At 33.7% G+C, this 15,803-nt stretch overlaps 1 protein-coding gene across 9 annotated transcripts in view; it reads left to right on the forward strand.

Moving 5' to 3' along the window:
- The window catches only part of ABCC9 (ATP binding cassette subfamily C member 9), a 113,221-nt gene that overhangs the window by 18,396 nt on the left and 79,022 nt on the right, over window positions 1-15,803 (forward strand). For 7 of the 9 annotated variants that reach the window (XM_039882521.1, XM_039882526.1, XM_039882525.1 and 4 more), the window contains 8 exons: window positions 2,992-3,158; window positions 4,178-4,420; window positions 6,279-6,473; window positions 8,384-8,536; window positions 9,105-9,260; window positions 11,127-11,261; window positions 13,003-13,165; window positions 15,698-15,738. In XM_039882521.1, coding sequence (XP_039738455.1) covers window positions 2,992-3,158; window positions 4,178-4,420; window positions 6,279-6,473; window positions 8,384-8,536; window positions 9,105-9,260; window positions 11,127-11,261; window positions 13,003-13,165; window positions 15,698-15,738 — 1,253 coding nt within the window. Of the gene's footprint in view, window positions 1-725; window positions 909-2,991; window positions 3,159-4,177; window positions 4,421-6,278; window positions 6,474-8,383; window positions 8,537-9,104; window positions 9,261-11,126; window positions 11,262-13,002; window positions 13,166-15,697; window positions 15,739-15,803 lie in introns of those variants that run through there. The other 2 variants (XM_039882528.1, XM_039882529.1) reach the window with 2 other exon arrangements.

Consider the following 15,803-nt stretch of genomic DNA (forward strand, 5'->3'; position numbering starts at 1 on the left):
CCATTCTGATTGAGTGTCCTTGGCTTCCCATCTTCTATATCTGTGGTTCGGTCCTCTTCTTTATCCACTCTGTTGATTCTCACTAATATACTCTTTATCTCAGATAATGTGTTCATTTCTGACTAGGTCCTTTTTATAATTTCCATTTCCATTTTTATGTTTTTTTATCTCTTTGTTGAAGTTCTCACTGAGTTCATCTACTCTTCTCCTACTTTCATTGAGTGTCTTTATAACCACTGTTTTGAACAGTGCGTCTGTTAGATTGCTTGACTCCATTATTTCTGGATCTCTGTTCTGTTCTCTCATATGGTTTCTATTTCTTTGTCTTTTCTTTTTGGGTGCCTTTCTGAGTCTTTTTTTATGTACTAAACAAAGCTCCTGAGTCTCCTGGTCTTTTTAGTGTGGCTTTGTGTGTAGTAGGTGTCCAGTGGCATAGTCCTGAGAGAGGTTCAGCTGCAGGCCAAATTTAGCCCCAGCTTGTGCCCCTCCAGCGCCACCTGTTAAGATTCAGCAAGCATCCACAGATGCTGTGCTTATAGTTGCCTCAGGAGGCCATACCAGAAACTGAGGTCAGCTGCCACAAGTATGAGTCTTGGAGTTGGCTCAGCAAAGAACACCAGTCTTGCCGAAGACACAATTGGATGTGGCTCGGGTGGAGCCACAAGTTGGGAGAGGTGGAGTTTCAGAGAATCCTCTGGGCAGAGCGACTTCTGTATCCAGTTTGATAATGTCTTAGCTATGGCAGTGCTAAAATAGGGAGAGGGAAGGCTCAACAGAGGAACAATGGATACTACCAGCGCTTCTGCCCAGGAGAGAGCCTTGACTTCAGCCTTCGCTTCGACAACTCAGTGTCCTCTTGTAAGTCCCTGGGTCCCCGAGCAGCTGACCGGCACTGGTGCTCAGAGCGAGTAAGTCCGTCACTGTGAAAGTCCACTGGCAGACATGGCCCCTTTAAGAGATGTCTGCAGCTGCTGGCTGCTGTTGCCACAGCTTCTGTCCCAATCAGCTGCTGGGAACTGGGCAGCCTCCCGTCTTCTCCCCCTCCTACCTTCTGCTGTTGCAGGGTGATTTCTTATTTCTCTCCCTAGTTGTAGTGCCTGGTGTTCACATCCTGTATAATCTTCTCCCTATGAGTGCAAGTGGGACCTGTGACTTATTTCTGGCCAATAAATTATGGCAGAGATGGGGACAAAGCTGACAAGACTGAAGCCCTAGTCCACACTTAGACTGCAGCCTGAATCCATGGAAACTCTTGATACATGGAAACTGTGAGATAATAAATGTGTGTTGCTTTACAATTACTAAAACAATGCCTTTGGAACCACCCATCACAGCCCAAATATAAGGCAGATATCCCCACTTCTAGGCCCTTCTTTTGGCCTTGCTGTGGTGATGGTGGTTGTTGTTATAGCTCTCTGTTGCAGCTCTCATCGCTGGGACTATGTGCCTCTTGGGGCATCCTTTGTCTTTCTAAAATATACTTTTAATAAAACTTTTAAATCTCAAAAAAAAAAAATACTAAACCTATCACAATTTGCTAAGCAGCAATAGAAAATCAACACACTCATTCTGGATTTTTAATTTAATTTCACTATTATTAGAGAACATGCTCTCTATGATTTGTTATTTTAAATTTATTGCTTCTTATTTCCTGAGGATATAATCTGTACCAGTACCATGCACACTTAATGAGAATGTGTAGTTTGAAGAATTTGGGGTGTATTTTTATAATATTAAATATCAACCTTATAAATATCAAATAGTTCAAGGTAGTTGATAGTGTTCAGATCTTCTAAGTCTTTACTAGGCATATGTATATTTTTATTGTGTCTTTCTGAAAAATTGACACATTTATCATTATTTAAAGTCTTAAAAAATCTTATAGTCTTTGTCTTGAAGTCTACTTTATCTGATACTAATATAGCCACCCCATGTTTCTAATGCTTGTTGTATTCATTGTATATCTTTCTCCATCGACTTACTTTCAATCTATTGTTTTTATTTTAAAGGTGAATCTCTTTAGTTAGCATATAGTAATCTGATCTCTTTTCATTTTTTTAAGCTAAAAGATATATGATGAGCTTATATGTCAATTCAGTTCTTTTTCTCTAAGGAAAATTGTGATCACACTTCAACTTTCTGGCTTTGATAAGCGTGTCCAAACAGTATAATCACATCTGTGTTTTAGATTTCTTCTTCCTCATCTCATATTCATTTGTACAAATCTTTATTCAAAGTTTGAAGTATACTGAATCCTTGGCAACAGATTTCTAGGAAACTCTCTGCTTCCGTCTCCTACTTACTGCAAAATTCTGGTTGTGATTATGAGATGGTGTAGATCTCTACCTTTCTGACCTGAATACTTCCTGTCTGGATGTGCTCTGTGGGGTCATTGTTCTCTGTACTCTATGGATGTGCGTGATGTTTTAAACCATTTGGTGAGAAAAGTCACTTACTACTTTAATATTGATCTATAAAGTAGAAATCTTATTACGGAACTACATGGATTTCATAATAATTCAAGGGTAACACCATTAGATATATCCCTGGAAGTTTCAACATACTTATCAGATAGGTTACACAGATATCAACTTGTGAATTTTTCAGGGAAATATAATCAGGACTTCTTAAAAAACAAGACCAGAAAAGAAGGTCAATTTTAAAATCTGCAGAATTACATATAAGTTCTGAAGAGTGTAAATAAGGCTATCCTTATTTACATGTCTCTTTATAGCTGTACATCTATCACATGTAATCAGATTGTAATCACTAATATTTTAAAGTCACTACCATACCTTCAATACAAAGCTCCAAGAGTGGACTAAAGTTTATATGTTGTTTTCTTAACAAAGAAACGGAAATAGAATATTTAAAATTGTCATAATGACCATAAATATAAAAACCATTATATTTATGTTGAAATTTCATTGAAGCTTTAAAAAATATCAGGGAAAGATTGCATCTTTTTCTTTTTACTTTTCATTTTTCCAGCCCTATTCCTGTATTGGGTAATGGCCTTTATTACAAAAACCATAAAATTGGTCAAGTACTGGCAGTCTGGTTGGGGAGTATCAGATCTGCGTTTCTGCATCACAGGCATAATGGTCATCTTGAATGGACTCCTGATGGCTGTGGAGATCAACGTCATTCGGGTCAGAGTAGGTATCTAATGATTTTTGTTTAGTTACTAGAGTTAAAGACCCCAATAATTAAAGATCACAGTCAGCTAGAAATCAATATTTAAGAGGATGAATAAATGTATATATCACCTATGTGTATAAATATAAAGTTGAATTAATCACTAAGTTTCAGACCATTAATGTTCCAGAAATTTCAATATGACCCTGGAATCTATTCATTCACAAATATTGATCGAGTTCCTGTTATGTGCTAAACATTATGCTTAGTTCATATTATAGATGAAATTGTTTTCATCAGGAAGGTCCATCATCCATGAAAAATCTAAAGCAAATTTTGGTTAATCAAACTAGTGTATTTTTAGAAATTTCAAAATGAAAAGATTATCTAATCTAGTTTGCTCATTTCATTGATGAAAAAACTTCTATAGCTATAACTCTTGCTATATATCCAAAGTAACATGGTCAAGACTCATATTTGGTCTGTGATTACAAATCTATTGTACTTTCTACCACATAATGATGCCAGGTATATTGTGTGACATATTAATGACTGTTTTTTCAATATTCATTTTCTATCAGAGCACTTTGCATTTGCTTTGAATGGCAAGATACATGCTATAACGAATAGTGGAGAATAGTTCGTTGACATTAGCCAGACCACGAATTAACAGAGTGACACAACAGTGGTGTTGATAACACATTTTTAAATATCTAAATAATATAGAAATCTTCATTCAGTTGACTCCATTACAAGATATAAAAAATGATGTTTAGTAATAATTTTTTAAAGGGATAATTGATTTTTTACAATTGGCCCCAAGTGGATTCATTGTAAAGTCTCAGAATTCAACTAGTTAATCTAGTCACAACAAAAGGGAAATATTTTAAAGCATATTTCAGACAGGGATGGAAAGAGGTATGAAAATATACATTTTGACCTCCTGAAATGAAAATATAAAAAGGGTTAAAATTTTATTTTTAATATGTGAGAAAAGAATTGGATTAATTGTTTTTCTGTGGAATTTTTCTTGCCACAGAGATATGTATTCTTTATGAATCCTCAGAAAGTAAAACCTCCTGAAGACCTCCAGGATCTGGGTGTGAGATTCCTTCAACCATTTGTGAATTTACTGTCAAAAGCAACATACTGGTGGATGAACACACTTATCATATCTGCTCATAAGAAACCTATTGATCTGAAGGCAATTGGAAAATTACCAATAGCAATGAGGGCAGTAACAAATTATGTTTGCCTGAAAGATGCATATGAAGAACAAAAGGTAATTTAGTATCTGTTTTTCATGTCGATAATTGTAGAAAATGGGCCTATTAAATATAAAGGCACTAAACTTAAAAATAATATCTATGGTTAAGGAAGAACAGATTTTCTCTATCTGTCTTTCTTAATAGTTTGAGTCATGTTAATTGGGCTGCTGAGGATAAACCAGAAATATGTCATGTTAGTCGCCCATCAATACATGAGGAGGAATATAGAGAGCACTGTCTTTTCTCTGGGATCAAGTGGAAAGTAAGAATTAAATTTAGGGATCATATATGTCTAATCCTTGTTACCATATAATATTAATAATTGATGAAATTTTTGTTGTCTTTTTTGAAGTATCTCGTCAGTAATTTTGTTATTAAAAGAGAAAATAGGTCATATCCATTAATAACTTTCCTTTAAGAAACTAAAATCCTTTAATTATTAACTAAAATTTGGACTCTGAATTTCAAACTTGGAAAAATAAATTATACGAAGAGGCATCATCTACCCACCTCATGTATCATCCTATATGTCTGCCCAAATTAGTTTCTTCTGGCACTTTCTTTGAGTATTTATAATTGCTTAACAATTTTTAAATATGAGAGTCCTTGGATATTTTCAATTTATCTTGTTTTCATGCTGTATGTTATCCACAGTGGTAGATGTATTTTACATTGCAATCATCTACAGATACTATTGTGATTAAAAATATGAGTATTCACAACAAAATGGGAAGGGAATGCAGATGGTGAATCAGTTATAGAGTTTATGGCTGCTCTAACTTAAGATCAACAAAGCATTTATGGTAAATGATGAAAATGACCCCTGTTTTGTGTAAAAATGTGTGTTATGAAATTAATATTTCAGGAAATGGTACTACAAATGAACCTGAGTCATCTCTCAGATTTCACCTCTGGGAAAAGTATTGCATAATGTTTTTAATACTTCTGTGCTAGAGTGAAGATTAACAATATAGCCTAAGCATAGCTTACGCTTTTTGAGTGCTCTTTACTGTAACACAGATCAGATTGAACTTGGTGTGTTAATGCTTTTTATCTTTTAAACTTTAAAAAATAATCAGATTATTCATCTAACAGAAAGTTGAATATAAAGCATAAATGAACTCTATTGTATTGGATTAGCTTCTTTGCCACAGTGAAGAAACTTCATTTTCTCTCCAAGATGTAATTATGATGATTGTTCAGGTCTTAAATTTTTTTCAGCAAATGACTATAGATGTGTGAAGCCATGAGTTGGCTTAAGCATATATACCATAATTCAGTTTTGCATTTTTTAAGGAATAAGTAAGAAACACAGTCTAACGTAACTTCAAAAAGTATTTTTCATTCACAGAGATGGAAAATACCTGGAGGAGAAAGAGTTTGAAGATGAGATGATTATCTGTTGTTTAGCTTGTAGTAATTCGGTGACTCTCTTGTGATCTAATAACTCCAGAAATCTTGACTATTCTGTCAATAACCTTTATCTTTGTGCTTTAGTATCTTCTCTTTCACACAGTATTATTTAGTATACTCACGACAGATTTATACTTTCCAAATCAAAAGAAATTAAAATTAATTTGGCATTAAAAATTTTGTTATCCTTTGACAACTAAAAATAATACAAAGTCTTTGAAAAACTGGCCTGGTTAACTCTTTTGTCTTCCTCTTTTATTAAAATGCATTCAGTAGCTACTGTTTGCATAGAATGCAAGGATAGAGAATCATGCATACTATACTGAAAGGGACTTAATAACTGTTATTTATCAACTTTAAAAACATTATCAGAAATGTCAGAAGGACTTTTCATAGAGATTAAGATTAATTGCTGCTCTGGTCATTTTAGTTTGATTCATCTGGTTTTGTTTCTTTCAGAAAAAAGCAGCAGATCATCCAAATCGAACTCCATCTATATGGCTAGCTATGTACAGAGCCTTTGGGAGACCAATTCTGCTTAGTAGTACATTCCGTTATCTTGCCGACTTACTGGGTTTTGCTGGACCTCTCTGCATTTCTGGAATAGTTCAGCGTGTGAATGAAACCCAGAATGGGACAAATAACACAACAGGAGTAAGTTTGTGGTACTTTTGAAAGGAAACATATTACTGGCAGATTTCATTATAATTGTTAGTTTTTTTAATGCAGTTTTATGAGCAGTTTGAATAGTCTTATTTATAGAGAATCGAATGCTTTTTAAAAAGGAAAACAATAATTTTTCTTGTAGAGAAAATCATGTGTTTATGTATTCATTGAATCAATCTGGCCAACAAACTTTTTTTCTCAGATTCAGAGACTACAAAAATTTAATAAGCATTTTCTCTATGCCAGAAAATTTCACATTGATTATTTTATTTGCTCTTTGTAGCAATCATTTAAATAATTTTCATGCATGAATATATAGGGATGGTGGCCAAGTCACTTTTTGAGAGACCTGTGACCAATAATGTTAGCGATGTGATTTGTAATTTGTGCATTTTTCTTTTTCTGATACAATAAAAGCCATTGTAATTCACAATGATAAGGGCAAGTCACATTATGATATTTTATTAGATATTATAATACTATTTGGGAAGGCTGTTATACATTTATAATCTTATATTTTCTGTTCTGTTCTTAAATTCTGCATTATGAACTTTCTAGTTTCTTTCTAAGATAGGAGTTAATTTCTCAGTGAATCAATTTTCATTTTCTAGTCTCTCAATCTAACTTCTTGTTATTTTTTCTTCACTGATTAAAATTTTAGGCATTTACAAAGCCCACATTAAATGCTGCCTTCTCAGTGAAGCCTTTCTAATTGTCCTAGTTGGAATTTGACTCTCCTTGGTACTCCCCTAACACATTGTTTACTTCATATTGGCACTTGCAATTTATAATGAAGCGTATTATTTCTGGATATGCTTATCTCTCTAGGTCATAAGCTCTTTAAACAATTACTGTAAACAGTTCATATTTGTGCCTACAATGCTTATAGTTCAGTTTCTTGCATATATTAGTGTTCAATTATTATTGAAGTGAAACAGTTATTTTTATCATTGAATCTACACTTTTGTGATGCTTTGTCCCTACTAGCCTAATTACATATGGATATCTAAATTTCATGTAGAATTCTTCTATTATCTTTCCTTATACATATTAACCATGTGTTTTTTGAGAAGGAACAGAACTTACACATTTGTATATATCTCTATAAAAAAGGAAGGGACCAGAAGTAGAATTTAATGGGCTTAAACCATAAAAAATGAGTGCCCAAATTGACATGATGTACTTATGAGAGTGTTACCTTTCCTTCACTTCTAACAAATAAATTACCATATGCTGTTGTTGCAAACAAAAAGTGATCACTTTTGTATATCCTTATGGTGACTAAGTCATATTCCTATCAAAACAACTGTTTTTATAAGCTGTATTTTTTCACTGGAAGTGTCTTGTGGATGAAATCACCAGCCAAGTTACATAGCTTATAATTTATATTTTATTTCATTAATATAAATTAAGATATATGAAAATCGGAAAAAAGGTAACTGTGTAGAATTATTTTAAATTAATAAGGCTATAGGAATTGTATTTTTGTCGCATTGGTTTTGCTGACCAGCTATCAGTTTCATGGTTTCTACTTCTAAATTACAGTCTAAATTCACTTCTGTCTTCATTTACTACTTTCCGTTTAACTAAAGTAGAACATATCTTTGTAGAAAATGTACTCATATTTTTAAAAATTAAAATGTGCCTTTCCCCACCCTATAATCAGGCATCTCCACTATCTTAATGATCAATTTGAGATTTTTTTGCATTAAACTGATTTGTATTTGTTTTTGTGGACATTGTGAGAAAAAGCCAAAATTACCTTTCTGTGGCTCATTTCAGAGAAAGACATCGAATTTTTAGACTTAAAAATCATGTCATGTAATAAATGCCAACTGTACAAATGGTATTTGAAAAAACTAGTTTTAATTTATGCCTTTTTTCTCTTTTGGGACAAGATTTCAGAAACCCTCTCATCAAAGGAATTTCTTGAAAATGCTTATGTTCTAGCAGTTCTTCTTTTCTTGGCCCTTATTCTGCAAAGGACATTTTTGCAAGCTTCCTACTATGTAACCATAGAGACTGGCATTAACCTCCGAGGAGCACTGCTGGTATGCACAAGCTTTGAATGTCTCTGTTTCTTTAAAATGCCATATGTGGAGTGGTTCCATAGAATAATGATTAGCACATCGGCTTTACACGCAGAAGGTCCTGGATTTGAGCCCCAGTGGAGCCATGGTCCATACCCTGGTTGCACCAGGCCCCTAGTGTGTGCTGTGAGCGTGTGGGAGGAGACACCCACTTTCAGAGATCCAGTTCTTAAAGGAAGGCAGCAACATAGAGCTAATTAATAAATCCATTGAATTAAAAATAACTTTTACGGTACTTTATTAAGACAAATATTTTGAAAACTTGCACTTATTTCTGTTTCTATTTGTTCTAGAACTTCTGTTTAAATTTGAATATATGTTTTTATTATATTGCTAGAAAAAATGTCTTTATTTAGTTGAGGACTGACAGTAACTATGCTAAAATGAAAATAATGGATGACTTAAGATGGTATTATAGTTTTTTTTCTCTGTAAAAAATTTAAATGTTATTTTTCTCAATGAAAATAAATAAGCATGGTGTTGATTATTAAACTGAGAAATTCAAGGATTTTTTTTTTTTCTTTTGCAGGCCATGATATACAATAAAATCCTTAGGCTCTCTACATCTAATCTATCCATGGGTGAGATGACCCTGGGACAGATCAATAACTTGGTCGCCATTGAAACCAATCAACTTATGTGGTTCTTGTTCCTGTGTCCCAATCTATGGGCCATGCCTGTTCAGGTAGATCAATATAAGTAAGGTTCTCATTTGCAGAGGAAATAAAACACAAAAAGTGTAAAGTATTTATCACTAAAGGATAAACTTTTTGAATGTTTATTATGGAGAAGGAAGCTGATACTCAGAAATGCTATGACAGGTGAAGAACGTGGGGTTTGGAATTTTGCTGCTTATGTTCAAATATCTGCTCTACCCCATGTTTGTACAAAGGTTTAACCCCTCAAAATATTAGTTTTCTTTACTGTAAAATGGGAATGATAATAGCATCTGCCTCACAGAGTTGTTGGAATTGTCAAGACTAAATTAATATGTGTAAAGCATTTAGCACAGTGCCCGGCATTTCATGGGCACTCAGTAATTATTATTATTGCCCAAACTCATCCGAGTCACAGAGCCAAGGCTTGGCTTTTTTCGTTCTGACAAACTCATATAGCATTTCTAAACTAGAGAAAATACCTTAATCCATCCCATGGTTTCAATAGTTGATATGTTATAAAATATCAAACTTTATAAGGTGGTAGGAACACAAAGTGGAAGGCTATTTAGCTATTTCCTATGGAAAAGAGCATTCAAGTAAAGACACAGGTTTTTTTTGTTTTTTTTGTTGTTGTTTTTTTACCTCATTAGGCAAAAATAGCAACAGAAATGTATTCAAGTTTTTCCTCTACGTGATGCTGATTATTTTAAATTATGTCAAGGTTTGAATCTGAAGATGGAGCTTAAATTGTAGATCTTACTTGTAGTCTGCCATCTATATCCTGTGTACCACATTTATTAGAATGCATAGATAATAAAGAAAATATGGTAGTTTTAAAATTTATTGTTTTCCTTTTTATTTTTAATGGAAATCCAAGTCAAATAAAAGTGTTTATTATGCACGATGCTTGGCACAAATAAGATTTTAAATATGCTTTGTCTCATCTTATCATAATGTACTTATACATAGATCAACTAGGTAGCTGCCTGTGTGGTATAATTTAGCTTACCTGAAATCCCAGGCTGCCTCTGAATGACTGCATCATGGGTAGACTTAAGGAAATTTCCATTTTGTTTGGAATGTCCAGAGAGTCTAACTGATTGGGCAGTAAATATGTGCCATTGCTTCTACATTGACATATAACCATGGGTTAAATGCTTTAACTGCATGGATACAGTTCATTAGTTGACATTTTGAGCTATGATAAGCTGAACTACTAGGAAAAAATTTTTCAGAGAAAAAAATGAAGAAGAAACTGACAATCCAGAGAAGGTAGATCTAAGTGGGTCAGAACTGGATTTGAGAAAATAAATTTTAAAAGGACAGTGAGGTAAGATGGCTCACCAGCTTGAGCTTCTTCAGCTCTGGTTAGGCCTAGGCCTCTTTTCATTGAGAGACTTTTGGGGACATTGAGGAGGCGAGGAGCTTGGGTCTTTTTTTTAGACCACAAATAACTGTCCTGTATTCACTTATATTATGATGCTGCCCCCTACTTTTCTTCCTCCCAACTTTGAAAAGCTAATACAATTCCAGGAGAAAATGGAATGTCAAATTTATCGTGGGTTACAATATTTTCAAGAAAAACATCATGTCCTTTTAAAAATTTGAAGACAGCTTTAGAAGGTCAGAAGCATCATGAGACCACTGTGCAACTTCATGCAATAAATTGGTTTGACACCAGTTGTACAAATCATCATACTAAAAATAAATTTCCACTACGTAGCTTTCCCAAAATAAATCATAGTAAAACTCACTGTCACAGCTGAGTTGACTTCTAAATAAACCCAATATAGTAATTAATAAATACTGTATGTTCACTGAAAATTTTCCTTTCATGCAGTGGTCTCCATACCCTCATTTATTTCCCCCTTTTCCACATGTTTTCTTCCTAGATCATAATGGGAGTGATTCTGCTCTATAATTTACTTGGATCAAGTGCATTGGTTGGTGCAGCTGTCATTGTGCTCCTTGCGCCAATTCAGTACTTCATTGCTACAAAGTTGGCCGAGGCTCAGAAGAGCACTCTTGTAAGTAACATCTTTTGGAAACTCTATTAGGAAAATCGAGTAGTGTTGTTTCATTTTTAAAATATAGGAAATGAAAACATACCACTCAGGATTATTTGGAAATCATTATATTTTATTTCATTCTTAAATAGTGAATATGTATTTTCTGCATTATAAAACAATTTTTAAAAGAGGATTTGAAACCTAAGACCTAATGATCTTAGACTCAAAATGCCAAAGTCACAGTTCCTGATGTTTTTAAGTGCCATGACGTGATGAGACTTTGACTCTTCTTCTAGATCACTTGCCTAGAGAAATACACTAAAGTGTACTTTGAGGCCATTGGATGTCAATTATTGACATGGGAGAAATGGATCAAGGACCAAATAAACGGTCAGGTTTGGTACTTCTGAAATTCAGTTTCCATAGGGTTGAATCAAACCACGTGATGACCTATGGAATTATTCTGAAATGTTTCAGTGGCAGATGCTCTGGCTGAATATGTTTGTGGTCAATTTGACAAGCAATAGAAAGCTCAATTATTGATTCTTTCTGGCTTCGATTTGCCATGAAAATTTTTAGCAAGAATTATCTTCATTTAAAGGAATATTTGCAAATGATAAAATTGTTGACTGCATGTTTAGAAATAAAGTTTGATAAAATATGAGCACAGCTGTCTGTAAACCAGGCATAAAATATAGGGATGCTGTCACTGACAGAATCATTTCCCAAGCTTGTGTTTCTACTGCCACAGGCAAGTCGCTTGTCACGAAAGTAATTTTTATCACTTGTTTTTCTACTGCTTCTGGTGAGGTTACTCGTTATTTTTGTTTGAGCCTTCTACCCTCTTTACTCCACGACATGAATAGAGTAGAGACATGACTGTCCTCAAACATCTTTCACTTAGCCTTTCAAACTATATTCATTCTCTCATTAACAGTCATTTGACAGGCATCTAAGACCCCGAAAGACAAAAAGATGAATAAAAAAACAGGCTACTTTTGCTTCTTTCCAGCTGCCTTTTGCCACTCTACAGCTCTGTTGATAATTCACAGGTCATAAGGTGCCTTATTAGCCATTCTAAGATAATATTTGGTGGTAGAAGAAGCTGAAACAGTTGACTAAATTGAGGCTTTTGTGTCTGCTGCAAATCTCTCTACAGCTAATTCAAGTTGTTAGTAATCAGTAAATCTAATTTAGGCCTTAAATAAGAACTTATGAAGAAATTTGTAGAAATATTTTATTAAAGATAATAGGACCAGTTTCAATAACTATTATGAAGACACAGCATGAACACCCACAACATTGTACCCTCACATTTCCAGAAGAGAAGCAAACTAACTTTTCTTAAATTCATTGTTTCTCTTCTTAATATGAGTGAGGGTGCTGAGAGGAGAATCAAATGATTTACATATTAGAAAGGAAGCCATTGGAAATCTCTTTATTACTTCTCTAAATTTATATATATATTATTTGCAGACATTATTCAAGGAAATCGTGTCAAATGTATGAAACTGCTTTTATTTAAACCAAAACAACAGTGATATAAAAGTTTTTAGGTGGAAAGAAATTTGAGGTCATCTAATTAAAACTTTTCATTTTAAACTTGGAGAATGAAGCATAACTTCTGGGTATCTCATAGCTATAATTAGTGGCAGAGCCAGGCAGCAATCGAGATCTTAATACTTGTCTCTTACATGGGCCTGCCTCTCTGATTCGGTTGGATGACGCTTGCATTGTTTTTTATTCATTTGTTTTACAGGATTATTCCACTGAAAGACTGAAGAAAACAAATGAAATATTGAAAGGCATCAAACTTCTAAAGTTGTACGCCTGGGAACATATCTTTTGCAAAAGTGTAGAAGAAACAAGAATGAAAGAACTATCCAGTCTCAAAACCTTTGCCCTTTATACATCACTCTCCAGTAAGTTGCTGTTGCTCTAAGGACCACCCCAAAACCCTGAGTTTACGTTGTTATCGTTGAGACATTCTAGTAATCAGACAAAGCCCATTTATTTTGAACATATGTGATGTCCAATAGCTACTGGCCACATGAGCTATTTAAATTAAAGAATAGGGTTAGCACAGGCTTAGAGTTAAGTAGACCTGAATTTGATTCCTTACAAGTTGTGTGTCTTTCCCATGTTACTTTGCATTTGAAATCCTGGGCTTCCTACTCTATAGGAAGATGGAGATGGTGATGATAGTAATACTGGGAATCAAAACCTTCTTATCAGTTACAGTTGGGATGGATAGTGGGTTTTCAGTAAAAATTTATGTATATAAATTCATTCAACTGTATTTACTATTAATCTTTTTATTCTCAAAGAGCCTTAAAAATTATCTGCAGTTGTCTTACTTGTTTCTTTGGAACTCATGGTATTGTATTTTCTTGAAGATTGTACTTAAAATGCCAGTTTTGAAAATTGAGGAGAAAAAAATGTCAGCGTTTTCAAGTGAAAGAAACCAATCTGCATTCACATGAAACTTTCTTTTCCAATATATTTTCAAGAACTTTTAAATACAGAGCGCTTTTATCCTCAACTCTAATTTTTAAAAAGCAATTGTTACAAAAACATTGTTGTTTTTTTCCTCAAAGAGTGACACTGAGTACTCTCAAGAATAATGAGTTTATGTTAGTAAAATTCTTATGAACTTAGCCAGTATACTCCCACTGATATTTGATTTGGTTTGTGTATCAGTTTCGCTCATCTCTATTGTTCCCAAGCCTTTTTAACAACTTAAAGTTTTGGAGTTTTATATATTGTTTCCTCTTGAATTTTAAACTCCTTTAGTTTTTAGAGATTATAAATACTTCTTTTGTGAACTGGATTTAGAGAAAATATTTGGTTTATATAGCTCATTTATTCTAACTCTAACACTTTAAAAATGAAATGGGAAGGATATTTCAGCTGTGTTCTACTGCTAATATGGTATCAGAATGCTGGAAGATAGAATGATTGATTATCTACTTATATGTATAATAGTATGCGTAAGCTGATGGCTCGCACAATACATTCCTCTCTGCAGTGGACTGAAATTTTCATAGGGAGGACAGATCAGCAAGAAATAATAATCATAATGATGAAGATACTACTATTAGTAGTACTACTAATAACAATAACAAAAACAACAAAATATATTGAGATATTCAACCAATTATTGCCGTGATTTTACAAATAACATCTCATTTAATCCTCACAACAGCCCAATGATTTAAATTGTTATTAACTCAATTTTAGATATCTGAAGATTGAGTTGGAGAGCTTAAGTAATTTGAACTTCCTTCCCCAAATCATTCACCTACTAAATAGCAGAGGTGGGTTGTTAACCCCGTTTGTCTCCAGACATGAGATTTGGATTGGTATTTAAAACTCAGATATAAAAGGAGAGGGTACAGAAGAGGTCATACTAGGAGAGAAAAATAAGTCATGAGAGTAAAAATGCACACTCACATTTATGATATGCAGTAGGAATTCTTGAGTCAGTGGTGGAAAGTTTCAGTTAGACCACTTTCAAGTTTTATGATTTCATTAAGTACAGTGTTCTTGGTAGTTAAGAGCTTGAACTAAGCCACGTCTGGACCTGCAAAAGCACAAACTGATTCTGTTTACAGTTGTTAGGAGAGTTCATGAGAGTGGATCGTGAGAGCTGCTGATGATTTTTGGGCAGACTTTCTCCTGAGTGTCATGAAAACTAGATTCTAATTCTCACTCTGCCATTGCCTGGCTCTGTTACCAACAATTCATTTAATCTTATGGTCCTCAGTTCATAAAATTCTATGGTTTATGAAAAATATAATTGAAAATCATCAACTTGGCTTTTAATTTTTACTATGACTTCCAAATGCTAGTATTTTAGCCTAAAATATGAGTTTCCCTTGTTTCAGTTATGCATATCATGCCTATCAAATGATAGTGCAATATATTCCTGGAGAGATATTTAACAAGCAGAGGGCCCAGGATATGAAGTTATTTTATTAAGCAAAAGGTCTGTGAGTAAAAGTTAATATTACTGCTAGAACTTGAAGTGATCTCAAATTCTTGTTTTTAATTTGTATAACAACCCAATTTTCATATATTTATGTTAGTTTAGTAGACCAAATAAAATATAGATTGTAAGTACTCTCAAGAATGCACATTTGTTAAATTCTAATAACTTGCATCATTAAAGGATTATTTTATGTGAATTTTTCTACTTGTAACATTTCACAAAAAAATAAATTTTCAGTAAAGAAAAACATTTTCTGGTTAAGGCTAATGTGTGGGATCTCATACAACTGCGAACAAAGAAATACCAACTGGGAAATGTTTGTGAACTCCTGACAAGAGGCTATTTAATGCACTTGGTCCTTCCTGTCTTCGGGAAAAGTTAAAGTAATAATAGCTGATTAATTTAAGTTACTGAAAATGTTTCACACTTCAGCGAAACTAATGTATTTGATTTCCTTCCACAGTCTTCATGAATGCAGCAATTCCCATAGCAGCTGTTCTTGCCGTAAGACACTTTTTCCTTATTTTAAACATGGAACTAAATCAGTGTTTAGAAGTGATTTATGAACC

The sequence above is a fragment of the Pteropus medius genome, unplaced genomic scaffold (genome assembly GCF_902729225.1).
Source record: "Pteropus medius unplaced genomic scaffold, Ma_sr-lr_union100, whole genome shotgun sequence".
NCBI lineage: Eukaryota > Metazoa > Chordata > Mammalia > Chiroptera > Pteropodidae > Pteropus > Pteropus medius.